General features: G+C 38.5%; 4 protein-coding genes across 6 annotated transcripts; 3 read left to right on the top strand and 1 right to left on the bottom strand.

The window, feature by feature from the left end:
* Positions 1-546: 546 nt before the first annotated feature.
* LOC109178056 (probable amino acid permease 7) lies at positions 547-1,946 on the top strand. The gene is made up of 7 exons (XM_019327551.1): positions 547-636; positions 753-838; positions 892-968; positions 1,214-1,332; positions 1,424-1,440; positions 1,578-1,769; positions 1,871-1,946. Exons 1-7 carry the CDS (start codon positions 547-549, stop codon positions 1,944-1,946), a joined length of 657 nt encoding a protein of 218 aa, XP_019183096.1.
* Positions 1,947-4,617: 2,671 nt separating this feature from the next.
* Positions 4,618-6,596, top strand: LOC109178076 (transcription factor MYB80). Its single transcript, XM_019327588.1, has 4 exons — positions 4,618-4,671; positions 5,094-5,259; positions 5,358-5,487; positions 5,607-6,596. The coding sequence occupies exons 2-4, from the start codon at positions 5,127-5,129 to the stop codon at positions 6,382-6,384; spliced, it is 1,041 nt and encodes a 346-aa protein (XP_019183133.1). The 5' UTR covers positions 4,618-4,671; positions 5,094-5,126; the 3' UTR covers positions 6,385-6,596.
* A 575-nt stretch (positions 6,597-7,171) lies between these two features.
* Positions 7,172-10,573, top strand: LOC109178079 (KH domain-containing protein At5g56140-like). 3 transcript variants are annotated; one of them, XM_019327596.1, is made up of 7 exons: positions 7,172-7,578; positions 8,261-8,346; positions 8,783-8,934; positions 9,412-9,531; positions 9,623-9,739; positions 9,818-9,961; positions 10,048-10,573. In XM_019327596.1, exons 1-7 carry the CDS (start codon positions 7,469-7,471, stop codon positions 10,195-10,197), a joined length of 879 nt encoding a protein of 292 aa, XP_019183141.1. In that variant the 5' UTR covers positions 7,172-7,468; the 3' UTR covers positions 10,198-10,573. The 3 variants fall into 3 exon arrangements, with proteins under 3 accessions (XP_019183141.1, XP_019183139.1, XP_019183142.1); XM_019327594.1 differs by having other exon boundaries at positions 7,287-7,578; positions 8,780-8,934; XM_019327597.1 differs by lacking the exon at positions 8,783-8,934 and having other exon boundaries at positions 7,294-7,578; positions 9,419-9,531.
* Positions 10,574-10,900: 327 nt separating this feature from the next.
* Positions 10,901-13,401, bottom strand: LOC109178082 (probable calcium-binding protein CML21). Its single transcript, XM_019327602.1, has 5 exons — positions 12,985-13,401; positions 12,219-12,444; positions 11,729-11,931; positions 11,428-11,602; positions 10,901-11,337 (listed from the first exon to the last, which is right to left on the bottom strand). Exons 2-5 carry the CDS (start codon positions 12,412-12,414, stop codon positions 11,231-11,233), a joined length of 681 nt encoding a protein of 226 aa, XP_019183147.1. The 5' UTR covers positions 12,415-12,444; positions 12,985-13,401; the 3' UTR covers positions 10,901-11,230.
* Between the last annotated feature and the right edge of the window lie 493 nt (positions 13,402-13,894).

The following is a 13,894-nucleotide window of genomic DNA, read 5'->3' on the forward strand; positions in this document are numbered from 1 at the left end:
ATGTTAGAGTGTTGGAGGAAGGTTGCGACGGTTTAATTCTGGCAGAGGAGGACGTAGGGGGGCTGGAGGCGCCGGTGCATGATATCGCCGAGGGCAGTGTTACGCATTGCGATTAGTAGGTTGTTTCCTAACCGACCGACTAATCAAATTTGAGCACATGCAGCAAGTCATGGCTTCAATGTAGAGGCCGATGATGGGTATGCGTGTTATTCTTCTCAAAGACAATTTGTTCGTCTTCCAATTCCCGCCGCCGCCACTGGAAGGGGTGCTTAAATGCAACGTTGATGCGGCTGTTTCTGAGAGGGGCATTTATTATGGTGCAGTGATTCGTGATCATCTTGGAAGGTTTGTGGCGGCTCGCAGTGGCAACCTTCGTTGCAATTGGGATCCCTACTGCGCGGAGGTGTTGGCCGTCAGATAAGCCTTATCGTGGATCAAGACTTAGCCGGCAACATATTACATTGTAGAGTCAGATTGTTTAAATTTCTATAATAATTTTAATTCTACTAGCCAAGATTTATCTTATGTTAGTTTAGTTATTCAGCAATGTCGTTTGGTTCACCATATCAAAAGGCCAACGAATCATGTGACACATGTACTCACACAGACTGCTGGCAGTTTAAGGACATGCATAAGGTGAATAACTAATTTTGTCCTTTTCCTTAAAAAAAAATAAATTATTTTGTCCTACATGTAACTTGTTTTAATTTTTATGAAAAATCGTTATTAATGACATATAAATACAATTCTAGGGAAGGGATCAGGTGCGGCATCTTGTTGGGATCGGTTTCATTAAGCTTGGAATTGTGTATACAATCACCTTTGCTTTAAGCATCCGGTATGCCAAATGCAAAGATGCTTTTCTTTTTTCTTTATAATTTATGCATGCAGTCGCTCAATACTGTATTTCTTGATTACAGGGCAATTAGAAAATCAAATTGCTATCACAATGATGGGCACGGCTGGATGTGAGTACTCAACTACCAAATATATGCTTATATTTGGTTCAGTTCAAGTACTATATATTATCCCAAATTCCTAATTTTCCAAGCACAAAATGGCTCTCCATCATAGCTGCACTCATGTCTATGATATATTCATCAATTGGAGCCGGGCTTAGCATAGCAAAAGTAATGCATATTCATCAATTGGAGCCGGAGAGTCTGCATATCCACATTTTTCTACCTCTGTTGTGGAGGATTGGGATATGCAGCCTTTGGCACTGACGAAACTCCGGGGAACCTCTTGGCAGGCTTTGGTTTTTATGAGCCATATTGGCTTATAGACTTTGCTAATGCATGCATTGCTGTTCAGCTTTGCGGAGGATATCAGGTGCATATACTAATTAACTATATTTATAGGTAGAAATAACATTTGTTGTAGCAGATCGATTTTTTACATTTGTTTGGAATGTTCTTCTTAGGTGCTCACCCAGCCATTGTATGCAATTTCGGAGAAATGGCTTCGCAACAACGAATATTATATAGTACAATTGATGAAATGAGTTGTATCGATTATGCTTTTTTATGTTATTCTTATTTGAATTCGAGCAAATAATTGTCCAATTATCCGTGCAGCGTGCGTACAGCGGGCGTGCGTGCACGACATTTACCAGCTTTGAGATTAAGCTTCTTGAGGGTGATCTTTCGAACAACCTATGTTGTTGTGATCACTGGGATTGCCCTAGCGTTCCCTTACTTCAACCAGGTTGTGGGAGTTTCAGGAGCCATTAATTTCTGGCCTATAGTTGTGTACTTCCCTGTGCAGATGTACCTAAAGCAAAAAAGGATTGAAACTTAGACAGTCAAGAAGATTATTCTTCGTACATATTCCTATGTATGCTTGGTTGTTATTCTATTTGCTTTTGTAGGTTCCATCAAAGCTCTTATTGCTGCCAGGTTCAACCACCCTTGATGACCGAGACAAGTCCCAGAAACGTCCTTTAGATAAATTTCAATTATTTACGAACTTTCAGATGTAATAATTTCTTCAATCTAATAAAAGCAAAATTCATTCTTAATTTCTCTGCTACTCCCTCCATCTTTTTCTCTCTTCTCCCTTACTTTCTGTTACCCTTTTAGTGGTGTCTTATCTCAGTTTATGAGGCTGGAAACATGTTAGGGATAGGGGCGTTTGGTTCACGAAATATTTGATTATCATTTACCAATGAGGCAATACTTCATGCTAGATAAACTCATAACAAAATACACATAATTTAACATAATACATAATACACATAAACTCTTAACAGAATACACACAAACTCTTAACACAATACACAAACTTTAAACAGAATTTGACTCATTCCGTTGGTACAATTTCTTCTTTAAGAATTATATTGTTTTTTACACCTTGAGTAATGAGTAATTTATCTTTCGTTGCTATTGTATTTCGCCTATATGCTTCAATGCCTAATCTCTCCATATTCCTAAAAAAGAATTAAATCATTTTAGAAACACCAAAAAATGTGCATTACATAATAAAGCAAGTGCCTAACCGTCCATAACCGCAACAACGAATATTATATAGTGCAATTGATGAAATGAGTTGTATCGGTTATGTTTTTTTTATGTTATCCTTGTTTGAATTTGAGCAAATAATTGCTCAATTATCCGTGCAGTGTACGTGCGATGCACGGATAATTTTTTTTGTTATATATTTAGATAATAAAATTACGGTATTAGTTTTAAAGATTTTAATTTTGATAGGACCTTATTTATTTATCCAAACAGGGCCACAAAAATCTAAAATCCGACCTAAAAGAAATGCACGCAGTTCAAGATTTGTTACCTAAAATTGAGTGGACAGCTTCAAGGTAAGAGCCATGCCTGGTGGTGATCATCCCGTGTTGATCGGTGACCTCATAACAGTTGCAGAGAAGAAATGCACTGGTAAGGGTCATAGAAGCAAAACACAACAGAGTGATTGGGCCAGTTGTGCTACACTCCATGCTAACGATAATACTCCCCATCCTATCACCGCTATGATAATATGGGCAAGAGCAGTCCATGCATTTCCTGAATTTTTCATGGGGATAAAATATTAGCTCTTAGCTAGGTTTACGTGTGAACCACAAAAAGATATATAATAATGAAACTTACCACTTTTCGTCATAGTTTCAGCTTGTACGTGATCAATTGAAGCTAGCTAGCTGTTATGCACTGCGAGTCTGCGATCAAAAGATGAAAAGAGGGAAGGGGTAGGTTGAGGGAGAGTAAAGGAGCAATATATAGCAACATATATATATATATATATATATATATATATATATATATACTGTGGACGTCAACTTATAACTGCCCATAACAAGAGAAGTACATATATACTGTGGCAATAACACCTCCACTGAGGATCGAGTTCACAACCTTCTAAATGAAAGTTCAACTCGGATACCATTAGACCACATAATCTTGGTAGAGAGTAGGTAATTTGATTTGCCAAATCTCACAAAGAGCACATACTACAGCATAGACAAATTAAATATTTTAACTTATAGAGAAGATTAGGAATTTAGGATGACACGCACAACTTAGTTTAATTACCTTGGCAATTTGTTGAATTGTTGTCCCCTCTCTTCTGTTTGTCAATTGCCGAGTCTACCGTCTCTATGTTTCACATTTGTTGCTACGCCAGACACCAGTAGGTCGCTAGGTTAGGCCGTTAGGGTAATAAATTAATAATGATTGATGGATATATATATACTATATAACTAATTTTTTTAAAAAATATTTGGGGCCCCCAGCGCCAGCCCTAGGAAGACTTGCCCAGGGTCGGCTCGGATGAAAACAACCGGTGAAGTATAATTGTTGAGTTGGTAACTTTTTTTTTTAAAGGAAACATGAATATATTAAACCAACGCCAAAATACAATCAGGAGGTGAGTAATCCACATTCCAAGGACAGAAGAAGAATCAACAACCTGTGCGAGCACATGGAGCCATCATATCTCTGTTCCTCTCGATCAAAACCATGTTAGGTTGACTTTAGCATAAACAATTCCTTTTTTATTATGCGTTACAAAGCTTTCTTGTTGGTTTAATATTGTATTTTTGCTAAATTGATTGTTTTAGGTAAGAGAGAATAAAAACAACAATGAGATGTTTATAGGTGGTACATTCTTACAAGAAATAGAATTTGGTGGTAATTTTATTTCCTTATTTGACAAATCGTTGCATGTCATGATCCAAGCTTTTTTTTTTTTTAGAACAAGAGAGAGATCAACATTAAGTAAGATCCAAGCTCAAAGCGCGAGCAATGGAAAAAAAAAAGAAGACAAGGAACAATCCAACATTACTAGATAACAAACAATTGCAAGGATGTATTTTCATTAACAATTTAAATTAAAATTTCAGTTATTGTGTGAAATGCATACTTTAATAGGGTTTTCATTGAACTGGGTTTTGACAAAATTAAGGTTGGTAGCAGCTGTGAAGAGAGTGTTGTGAGAGGGAGAAAGATGAAGGCAACCTGACAGTCTTGCAGGAAAGCTAGCTTTGTATTTTGTAACGCAGAATGAAAAAGGAATTTTTTATGCTAAAGTCAACCTAACATGGTTTTAATTGAGAGGAACGATGATGATGAGTCATTTGCATGACAACCTTGCCGTACGTACGTGCAAGAAACCTTAACTGTCGAAACACAGATCAGATCTGTCATCTGTGTGACCATACTGGTAAGTCACCCAATTTCCTGCAGTCAACCTATACACACACAAAGACTTACACACAGGAGAGAGAGAGAGAAAGAGAGAGAGAGAGTTGACCGGGTGTCTTGTGAGTGAGCTACCGGCCCAAGTTTCACACGCTCAATAGAGTTGAATTCTGTAATGAATTCATGCAGGTTTGATGCATCATGGTAACCCCCCCCCCCCCACCCACCCACCCCAACTATTCATCTATTTATATATATATATATTTACAACTTGCACTGTACCACCAATTCAAGTACCAAGAAAACACACCAACAGAAAAACACTTTCCTTAACTACTCTTTTTTTTTCTGTTATTTTTTTTTTTTGGTTCCTCCATACTGCAAATGATATTTCTAATTCCTACAATATTAATCCATCCCCACCAAACATCCTCAAATTTCTAGATCCATCAAGAAATTTAAGCGTGCTACATAATAATGGGGAGAATTCCTTGCTGCGAGAAGGAGAATGTGAAGAGAGGACAGTGGACTCCTGAAGAAGATCACAAGCTTTCTTCTTACATTGCTCAACATGGAACACGTAACTGGCGCCTCATTCCCAAACACGCTGGTCTCATCTTCTTCCTTAATTTTCTCGATCACTGCATCTATCAGGTTTAATTTTTCGGAAAGAATAAGGTTTTATTAAATTGTGTCCATGCCTTCCAGGTTTACAGAGATGCGGCAAGAGCTGCAGGCTAAGGTGGACAAACTACCTCCGACCAGACCTTAAACATGGCCAATTCTCTGAGGCTGAAGAGCAGACTATCGTCACCCTCCATTCTGTTCTTGGAAATCGGTAATCAATTCGTTTAATTTATAAAGTTGGAAACTTTCCATGTTGAAATATGTTTTTTATTGGTTGAATGGAAAGTTGAATTTGCGGCGGGCCGGGCATGTTTGTTTAATTTGTTGCAGATGGTCTGTGATTGCGGCGCAGCTGCCGGGAAGAACGGACAATGACGTGAAGAATCATTGGAACACGAAGCTGAAGAAGAAGCTGTCGGGGATGGGAATAGACCCGGTGACTCACAAGCCGTTTTCTCACCTGATATCTGAGATCGCCACCACGCTAGCGCCGCCGCAAGTGCCGCACTTAGCGGAGGCGGCGCTGGGGTGTTTCAAGGACGAGATGCTGCACCTCCTCACCAAGAAGCGCATTGGCTTCCAGCTTCATCCGGTGGGCCCCGCCGCGCCGGTCAAACACGAGGACAAAGACGAGACCATTGAGAAGATCAAGTACGGGCTGTCCCGGGCGATTAAGGAGCCGCCGGTTGATCAAATGCTCCCCGCCGCCGGAAATATTAACAAACCTTGGGATAATCACGCCGGAGCCACGTCATCCAACCTCGGGGAAACCAGCAGCGGTTTTCCCACGTCCGATCATCATCATGATCACGATCACCATCACCATCACCACCATCATCACGGCGGCTTTCAGTACAGCCTTCCGTGTCTGATGCACGAAGGCGAGGACGGGTCACCGTGGAACCAGAGCATGTGCACCGGAAGCACGTGCACGCCGGGGGAGCAACAGGGGCGGCTGCATGACAAAGCGGTGGAGGATGAAAACGGGGAGTGTTCCGAGGGCGGAAAACGCACAACCACCACTGACGCGCCGCCGCCCAGCATTTTCAACTCCGACTGTGTCTTGTGGGATATTTCGTCTGAAGATCTCATCAACCCTATGGTTTAAACCCTAACTCTCAAGTTACATCATATCATATCAATGAATTGAAACCTCCATTAACGCAAGCCCAGAAGCTACACCGGCATCAATAACATATATATCGCCGCTGCAAGCTAAGGCGTGATTCTATTCTTGTAGCAATTTATTTGCATTCTTCAGAATATCTCATATTTTTCAAATGTTCACTCAATAAATAAAATTCATAAGAATTTCTACAATACTTCATCCCATTTTTGAGTGGTGACATAAAAAAAAACATTATTAAATCTCATATCTAATTATAAATAATCATAGTAAAATCAATATAGTAATGTATTTAATACTTGACATTCCAAAGTGTGAATAAAGCTAGAATTTTTAGGCAGGGGCAACCCATCAAAAGTGGATCGATTAGATTAATAGCCTGGTAACTTTATTTGAGTTGATCAACTATGAACAACTTATGCATAGTTTACCTTAATCTTAGACGAACATCTTTATCTAAAAAAAAAAAAGCAAAAATTTTTATTTTAAAAATATTAATTTGTCTAATATATAAAACCATTTACTAACATGATTTTATGTATAGGAATTGAAGTATACTGTAATTTTTTTTGACAAAGACTAATTTGAATCCAGTTTGAATAAATAAAAGAATTATGAAATTTGAATATTTTAATGATAAGGTGATGTTATGAGCCAGTGACCGGTAATGTTGCAAGTTGCAGTGTACTAGAATCCATTTGTCTGAGGAGCGACAGTTGGAAAGATGAAGAGCAGCATGCATCCCGCGAAAGTGGGAAACATCTCCTTAAACTTGTCTTTTTATCCCAGAATTTTTTTTTACCGCGCGCTCCATGTATTTACCCAGTTGAATTCTCCACCTACCTCCGACGCCGCCTTCAATTCAATTCGCTGGTAACTACTAGAGTAGTAAGTAGTAATAGCACACAACTGTACTCTACAGTGGTAGTAATTGTCTTCGTAGTTCGTACCCTCGAACAATTGGGCTCCATAAATACCATCCAGATTCTTCAGACATCACAGAGAGAGAGAGACCAGGGTTGCGGCGGCGGTGAAGGTGGCAATCGGGATATCCGCCGTTGGAGATATGTCTTCCGTCGGGCTTATGGCGTACTTGCGCTCTCAGTCTGGGTCTCATTCTCATCACATCGGCGGCCTGGGCTCCTCCGCCTCTTCCGCCCTAGTCGAGCAAGAACAGTATGGCTCTTTAATTTTCTTTGCTTCTGTCTTTCTTTCTCCCTTCTTAGCTGCCAACATGAATGGATATGTAGATACAAGCATATACAAGCACACACAGATTGTCTGGAACTCAAGTATAAAAAAAAGTTTGGGTCTTTTTGGTTTCCGTTTTGTATCTCTTTGATGAAGTTCAGGTTTTAGCTATTTTGTCATCGCTTGCTGGTTTGGGTATTTCGATTCCGATCCAAGATCTGGTTTTACCTCTTACTTAGTTCCAAGTAGCTTCTGCTTGGTTAATTGCTATGATTTATTTGTTTTGGTGTTTTGTTCCCATTGAGATGATTTGAATGACTGCTATTTTTGCTTCTCTATTCAGTGATTGGAGAAAAGAATTACTGTAATTTTCAGACTACTTCAATAGTGTTAATTGTGTTCTTGATGATGATCTCGCCTAAAGTTTCTGTTTTTGAGGTCTACAAGTAGTCACTAATCTTTTTATTCATTAATGTGCACATAAATCTTAGATGTTAGAATCAATATACATCCATAGAATGTTGTTACTGGAACAGATTGTTTCAAATTCAAATCTTTAGAAGTATCCATTTGTCTTTGTGATATGAAAGGAAGGCTCTTCTTTCTTGAAGCATAACGAGGTTTATATGGTGTGCAGCCACTGATTTGTCTCTATGTGTGTTGATAGGTATCTCGCTGAGTTGCTTGAGGAGCGCAGCAAACTTAAACCATTTATGCCTGTGCTTCCTCATTGCTATCGGTTGCTGAACCAGGGTGAGTTGTAATTTTTAAAACTATTTCATGTATATTAAATGGATCGCTATTTTAATAGGAAGCACAAGCATTTTCTAATATGATCTTTTTGAAATTCTTTTCGTTTTGGCCTAGTTTTGTTTCTGTCTGCCCCTCATTCTTCGTTGATGTTAGAAATTTTCAATTGGAGCTTCATCTGACTTAGCAGATTGTTGATACCATTAGTTTGTTCTAACGAGAATAGCATTTAACTTGCCATAATTTCTTTTCTGTTCAGGGTGCATTCTTTTGAAAGAATTAGCGTGTCGTGTGGATCCTTGATATATAACTAACTAGTAGTAACTAATAAACCATCTTTGTTGTCTGTTCATAGTGTCGTGGCTGCTAACTGATTGTTAACTGTTAAGTAATGCTAACTGGTACATCTTATTCTTGAAAATTGACCTTTTTGAAGCAGAAATATTGCGTGTAACTACACTCTTGGGGAATGCGTCAGTTTTAGATCAAAGTGGGCTTGAATATGCTAACCCCCTGGCTTCAGGAGGAATATTTTCAAATGGAGGAGCTAATGTGGACAGATGGGCATCAGTGTCACCATTTCGATCAGAAGTATGGATAGTAACCAAAACATAACCTCGTTAATCTAATTTATATGTTTTCAAAGGTTTTCTGACACAGTTTTTTTCTACTCTAAATGCTGACTTGATATTTGGTGATTTTAACGTCAAAGTTACTTCTGTCATGACAGGTAGAGTTTGAAGCTGACAAGTAACAATGTCAATACTGATTTATAGATTTAACTAAGTGCATCAATTCATAACTTTTCCTGCAGTTAGTGATCTTACCACTCGTTTAACCCGACCCTTGAGTTGAAATGTAGGGAGATAGAACAATGAAGATTGCCTCTATCGACCCCTAATACCTTCTGTTTAACCATTCCTAGAGTGTGTGTTTTTTTTGTCCCAAAAGATCTTGGGACGTCTCTTATATGGATTCACAACCTCGATTCATGCTAACAATATGTTGAGGAATCTACCGGATGTTCTTATTGCCGTCTTACAGTATTGGCGTTTTGTGTTGCCCCAGAGTTCAGGTCTAACGGAGCCCTTGTCTAGTCAAAACTGGCGCAGTAGTCAAAGTAGCTCGTCTGGCCGTATTGTTAGGCGAACGATGAGAATTGATATTCCCGTGGATCTGTTTCCCAGTGTATGGTTTTGACCCATTGCACCTCGTGTAAACGATGAGGTTTGTTTAGGGTGCACAATAACGAAATTTAGTTTGGCATTTTTTATTGCAGTACAATTTCGTTGGTCGCCTCCTTGGTCCTAGAGGGAACTCTCTTAAGCGAGTTGAAGCAAGTACTGACTGCCGTGTTCTTATTAGAGGACATGGAAGCATCAAAGATCCAACAAAGGTTTGAGCTTGCTGGTTGTTACTTGATGAAAGTGGTTAATAGGAACAATCGATAATAATTTAAGGTTGTTTTTTGTAGGAAGAGATGATGAGAGGTAAACCTGGGTTTGAGCACCTAAACGAGCCCCTTCATTTAATTTTAGAGGCAGAACTGCCATTGGAGATAATTGATGCTCGATTAATGCAAGCACGCGAGATCCTTGAAGATCTTCTCAAGCCTGTGGTAATTCTTAACCTTTTCCGTTTTCAAGAAACAAAAAGGAGCTATTTTGATGCTTATCGTTCTTGCTTTTCTTCCTCCAAATGCAGGATGAGTCTCAAGATTTTTACAAAAAACAGCAGCTAAGAGAATTGGCAATGCTCAATGGTACCCTGCGTGAAGAGGGGTCTCAAATGTCTGGTTCTGTGTCGCCTTTTCACAACAACCTCGGGATGAAGAGGGCCAAAACCCAGGGGTGATCTGGCGGCTGTTGTGGTTGGGCTTCAAAGCTCATACACTCATCTAAGCGACTACTAAGCAGCAGTTTCGAAGCAACAACCATAGTTGCTAAGCCAACTACGCTGCAGTTTCAATGCAACACCCGTTGCTACCCAGCCAATGCCTTCAAGTGCCATCGGGGTATTGGCTACATCTCGTTAACTCTCGTTTCTGTATGATATGTTCTGTTCGCGGAGGTATTTGTGTGAAGACCATAGCAGCAAAATGTGTTACAGATAATGCATATGGTCAATCTTCCCCATGTTTGTCTTTTCTTCATCTTTTACTTTTAAGGTTTGGAGTAGTTCTCATGTTGTGGAGATTCTTGTGAGTATTGATTGAGTTATGGTTTATGTATGGGAGTGAGGAGCAAACCTGCAAATGATCCATCCACCATGAAACTGGCTGTGGGTTGTATTTAACACTGTATAAGTACAGCAATGTTATTTCTTGATTTATAACATCCTCTCCAGTCCAAACAGAGGTTTCTTTATTGGATAACGAGAAAAACCCGCAGTCACTACCCATGACTAAGTATTGGGTAAATCTTGCCTTGTGACTCTAATTGGTAAAGGACCACAGGGAGGTAAACCAGTCTAGATTACCTTGACTGACTCAAACTAAGAAAACCAAAAGACTGCTTCCGACAGAAGTGATTATCAAACCAACAGTCTGACCAACTTGTTTGGAACTGCCCGAATGTACTAATTTATTTCAATGAAAAATGCATGCATGTAGAGGCTGTAATGTCCTTCATTAAACTAAAATAAAACTAGGATGTTTAGGATCTTACATTCCATCTCTGAGGAATCATGGATCTACTCAGAATCTACATGTAAGAAATCAAGAGTTATGATAACCACCATCCTACACTTCTGTCAACTTGTTTATTGTGGATGAAAGAAACCAACATGGAGTGTAGTTGGTGATCATTCTGGAGCTTCAGCTCTAGACCATGGAAAGCCTGGGCTTCAGCTTGCAAGATGAGCAGAAGAAACACTGGAAATCTTCAAATTAGACGTCACCTTCTTCATCTTCATCCTCGATACCTACCCAGCGGGTGAAAGCAAATAGAAACTCTTTGAAGCTCACCGTTCCATTTTTGTCCCAATCCATCTCTTCTGCAAACCAAGAAACATTTTTTTGGAGTTAATAACTGCAAAACACAAGCAATTGGGCGTGCCATGGTAATGTAGAGAGGGAGAAAGTACCAAATCTTTTCATGGCTATCCGCCCAGAAGATCGTTCTCCACAGGCAGTTTCATTTATTGCTTGAACCATCTCGTTCTTGCTTACATAGCCATCCTTGTTCTTGTCCAAGAATACAAACGCATTAACCAATGTATCAAATGTAAAGTCAAGATTTGGCAGGTCCATCCTGGATTGCTATTAGTAGTAAAGGAATAACATTCATATGTAATGAATTGCACAGAAAATTTAAAAGTCTGATAGTGAAACCAAACTAAAACAGGATTTAAGGAGAAAAAATAACACAAATTGCTCCCTGGATACAGCATGCTGAGCCTCAGGACCATCCTTCAAAAGGTAAACGAGGCAAAGAAGAACAATGAATTCCTTGAATTCCATACCCATATCGCGATTAATATCACATGCTTCAAACAGATCGTCTATTTCTTCATCTGTAAAATTTATCTCCAGCTTGTGAAAGCAGTGCTTCAACTCTTTATGATCTATAATTCCATTTCCATCCTCATCTATGGACAAAACCCAGAATTTTCTTATCAGCAATTAGGCTATTTTTGTTTTTCCTTGATTAGAGAATAGAAGATCCAACAAGCACCTCCAGACTAATGTGAAGCAACCACATGCATATGTTTTCATCACATAAAAGAGAAGTTCACAAGACAGTAATTAGGTTCCCCGATTATGCAGAAAGATTCAGCAAGACTATAATCAGCACATTCAACATTAGCTCTATTGTTCAAAATTCCAGGTTATAAAATGAAAGCTAAACGATATGGTGCAATAAGAAGATCTGTACCGAATTCCTGAAATGTGGTTTTGCATTTCCTCATGTTCTCATCAATTTTGGGAAACCTTAAGACTACGGTATTGAAAGACCTAATGGAGCTCCCTTTCTTTGCTCTCTGTCGCATTGCCTCAACTATTTTTGCTTCAAGCTTTGTCTCGGCTTCTAAAGCCGTAGGAGATTCATCCCTACCAATTACACTTCCCATTGCTGATTGGCACTGTTTTCAATTGATCCCCTAGCAAAACTGCAGGAATCAGAAACCTAACTAGATGCAGCAGTCACAAAAAGTAAGCAGAAAGTAAGGAATCTGAAACCAGACACTATTCATATGATCAGTGCAGATATCCTATCCTAGTAAGGAATGAGGAATCATTCCATAACAAATTAAAGGATTCTAAAACCAAAAAACTATTCATATTAATTAATTTCATGCATGGCCACAACATGACAAAAATCAAATATTTTGGGTGGTTAGGTGAACTAAGAAATTTAAAAAATCCAGTTTTTTTTCTGTTGTTCTAGCCAGCTACTCAAAAGTCAAAACCTTCTCTGTAAAAACAAACTAGACAAAAAGGCATCTGGGGATCATTCCCATATTCTTCTTTTTCCCATTTCATCTGCTTTATATTATCAGTAAGAAATTATAAAATGGCAATCTGGGGATCTAGTCTAGTAAGCATACACACAAGAAACTAAAAACAAATCTCGTTCTACAACATGTAGATTACCAAGATCGATCTGCTGATTACTAATCAGGTTAACATAATCCACTGACCTTAGCTTTCGAAAACCAAACACTCAAACAGACAAAGAAACCCAGGTTTCTCCAGATATAAACGTCAGATGTCATGAACCAGTTTTTGGGGCAAAGCTTTAAACTTTTAGGCTAATAACGGTGATTGAACTGAACAATAACTACTGGGTATAAAATACTGGGAAAAAAAAAAAAGTAAATAAATAAAGAGCTTTGCAGGTCTGAAGAGGAAGATAGAGAGAAATGAAGGTGGTGGAGAAAAGAAAAATGATAGGATTTGGGTTGTAGAGGAGGTGGTGATTGTGTCAGCTCCTATATCGGAGCTCAACACCATGATTTGTGCTGCGCCCACCACGTACCCCCGCATCAAAATCTACGGAGCATGATGTGATGCAGCCTCCAACAAATCCATTTTCTTATAATATAACCATAATGTCGTTGCAGTCTAAATCAAGACAAGCTACACTTTTTTTTTTTATAATGTTATTTTACTATAAACAATTCTTTAACCATGCTTGTCAATACATATATGTAGGCTTGATCCCAAGATCACCTTCCGAATCAAAAAGCAAAACAAACCTTAACCATAATATCTTGTCATGCTCCCAAGATTACAACTTTTTAACTTTATATTTAGATTTAGATATGCTTAAAAATACAAAGACCAAATTTGTATCAATCCTCTCTCAACTCCAAGACCATAGAATCGGTGGACTTGATTCTTGAGATGGTGATTAATTCGAGTTAGAGTTAATTTCATTTTTAGTCATAGATTTATAGGTCACAGTTCACTTTTAGTCTTTTTTTTTTTTTTTAAAATATCATCTTTTAGTTCTAGTATTATTGTGACATAATCAATTTTAGTCATTTAGTAACAAAATTGTTAAAAAATTTTTAAATTGAATGACATTTTGATCTTTTTAATACAAAG

The sequence above is a fragment of the Ipomoea nil genome, unplaced genomic scaffold, assembly GCF_001879475.1.
Source record: "Ipomoea nil cultivar Tokyo-kokei standard unplaced genomic scaffold, Asagao_1.1 scaffold0813, whole genome shotgun sequence".
Lineage (NCBI taxonomy): Eukaryota > Viridiplantae > Streptophyta > Magnoliopsida > Solanales > Convolvulaceae > Ipomoea > Ipomoea nil.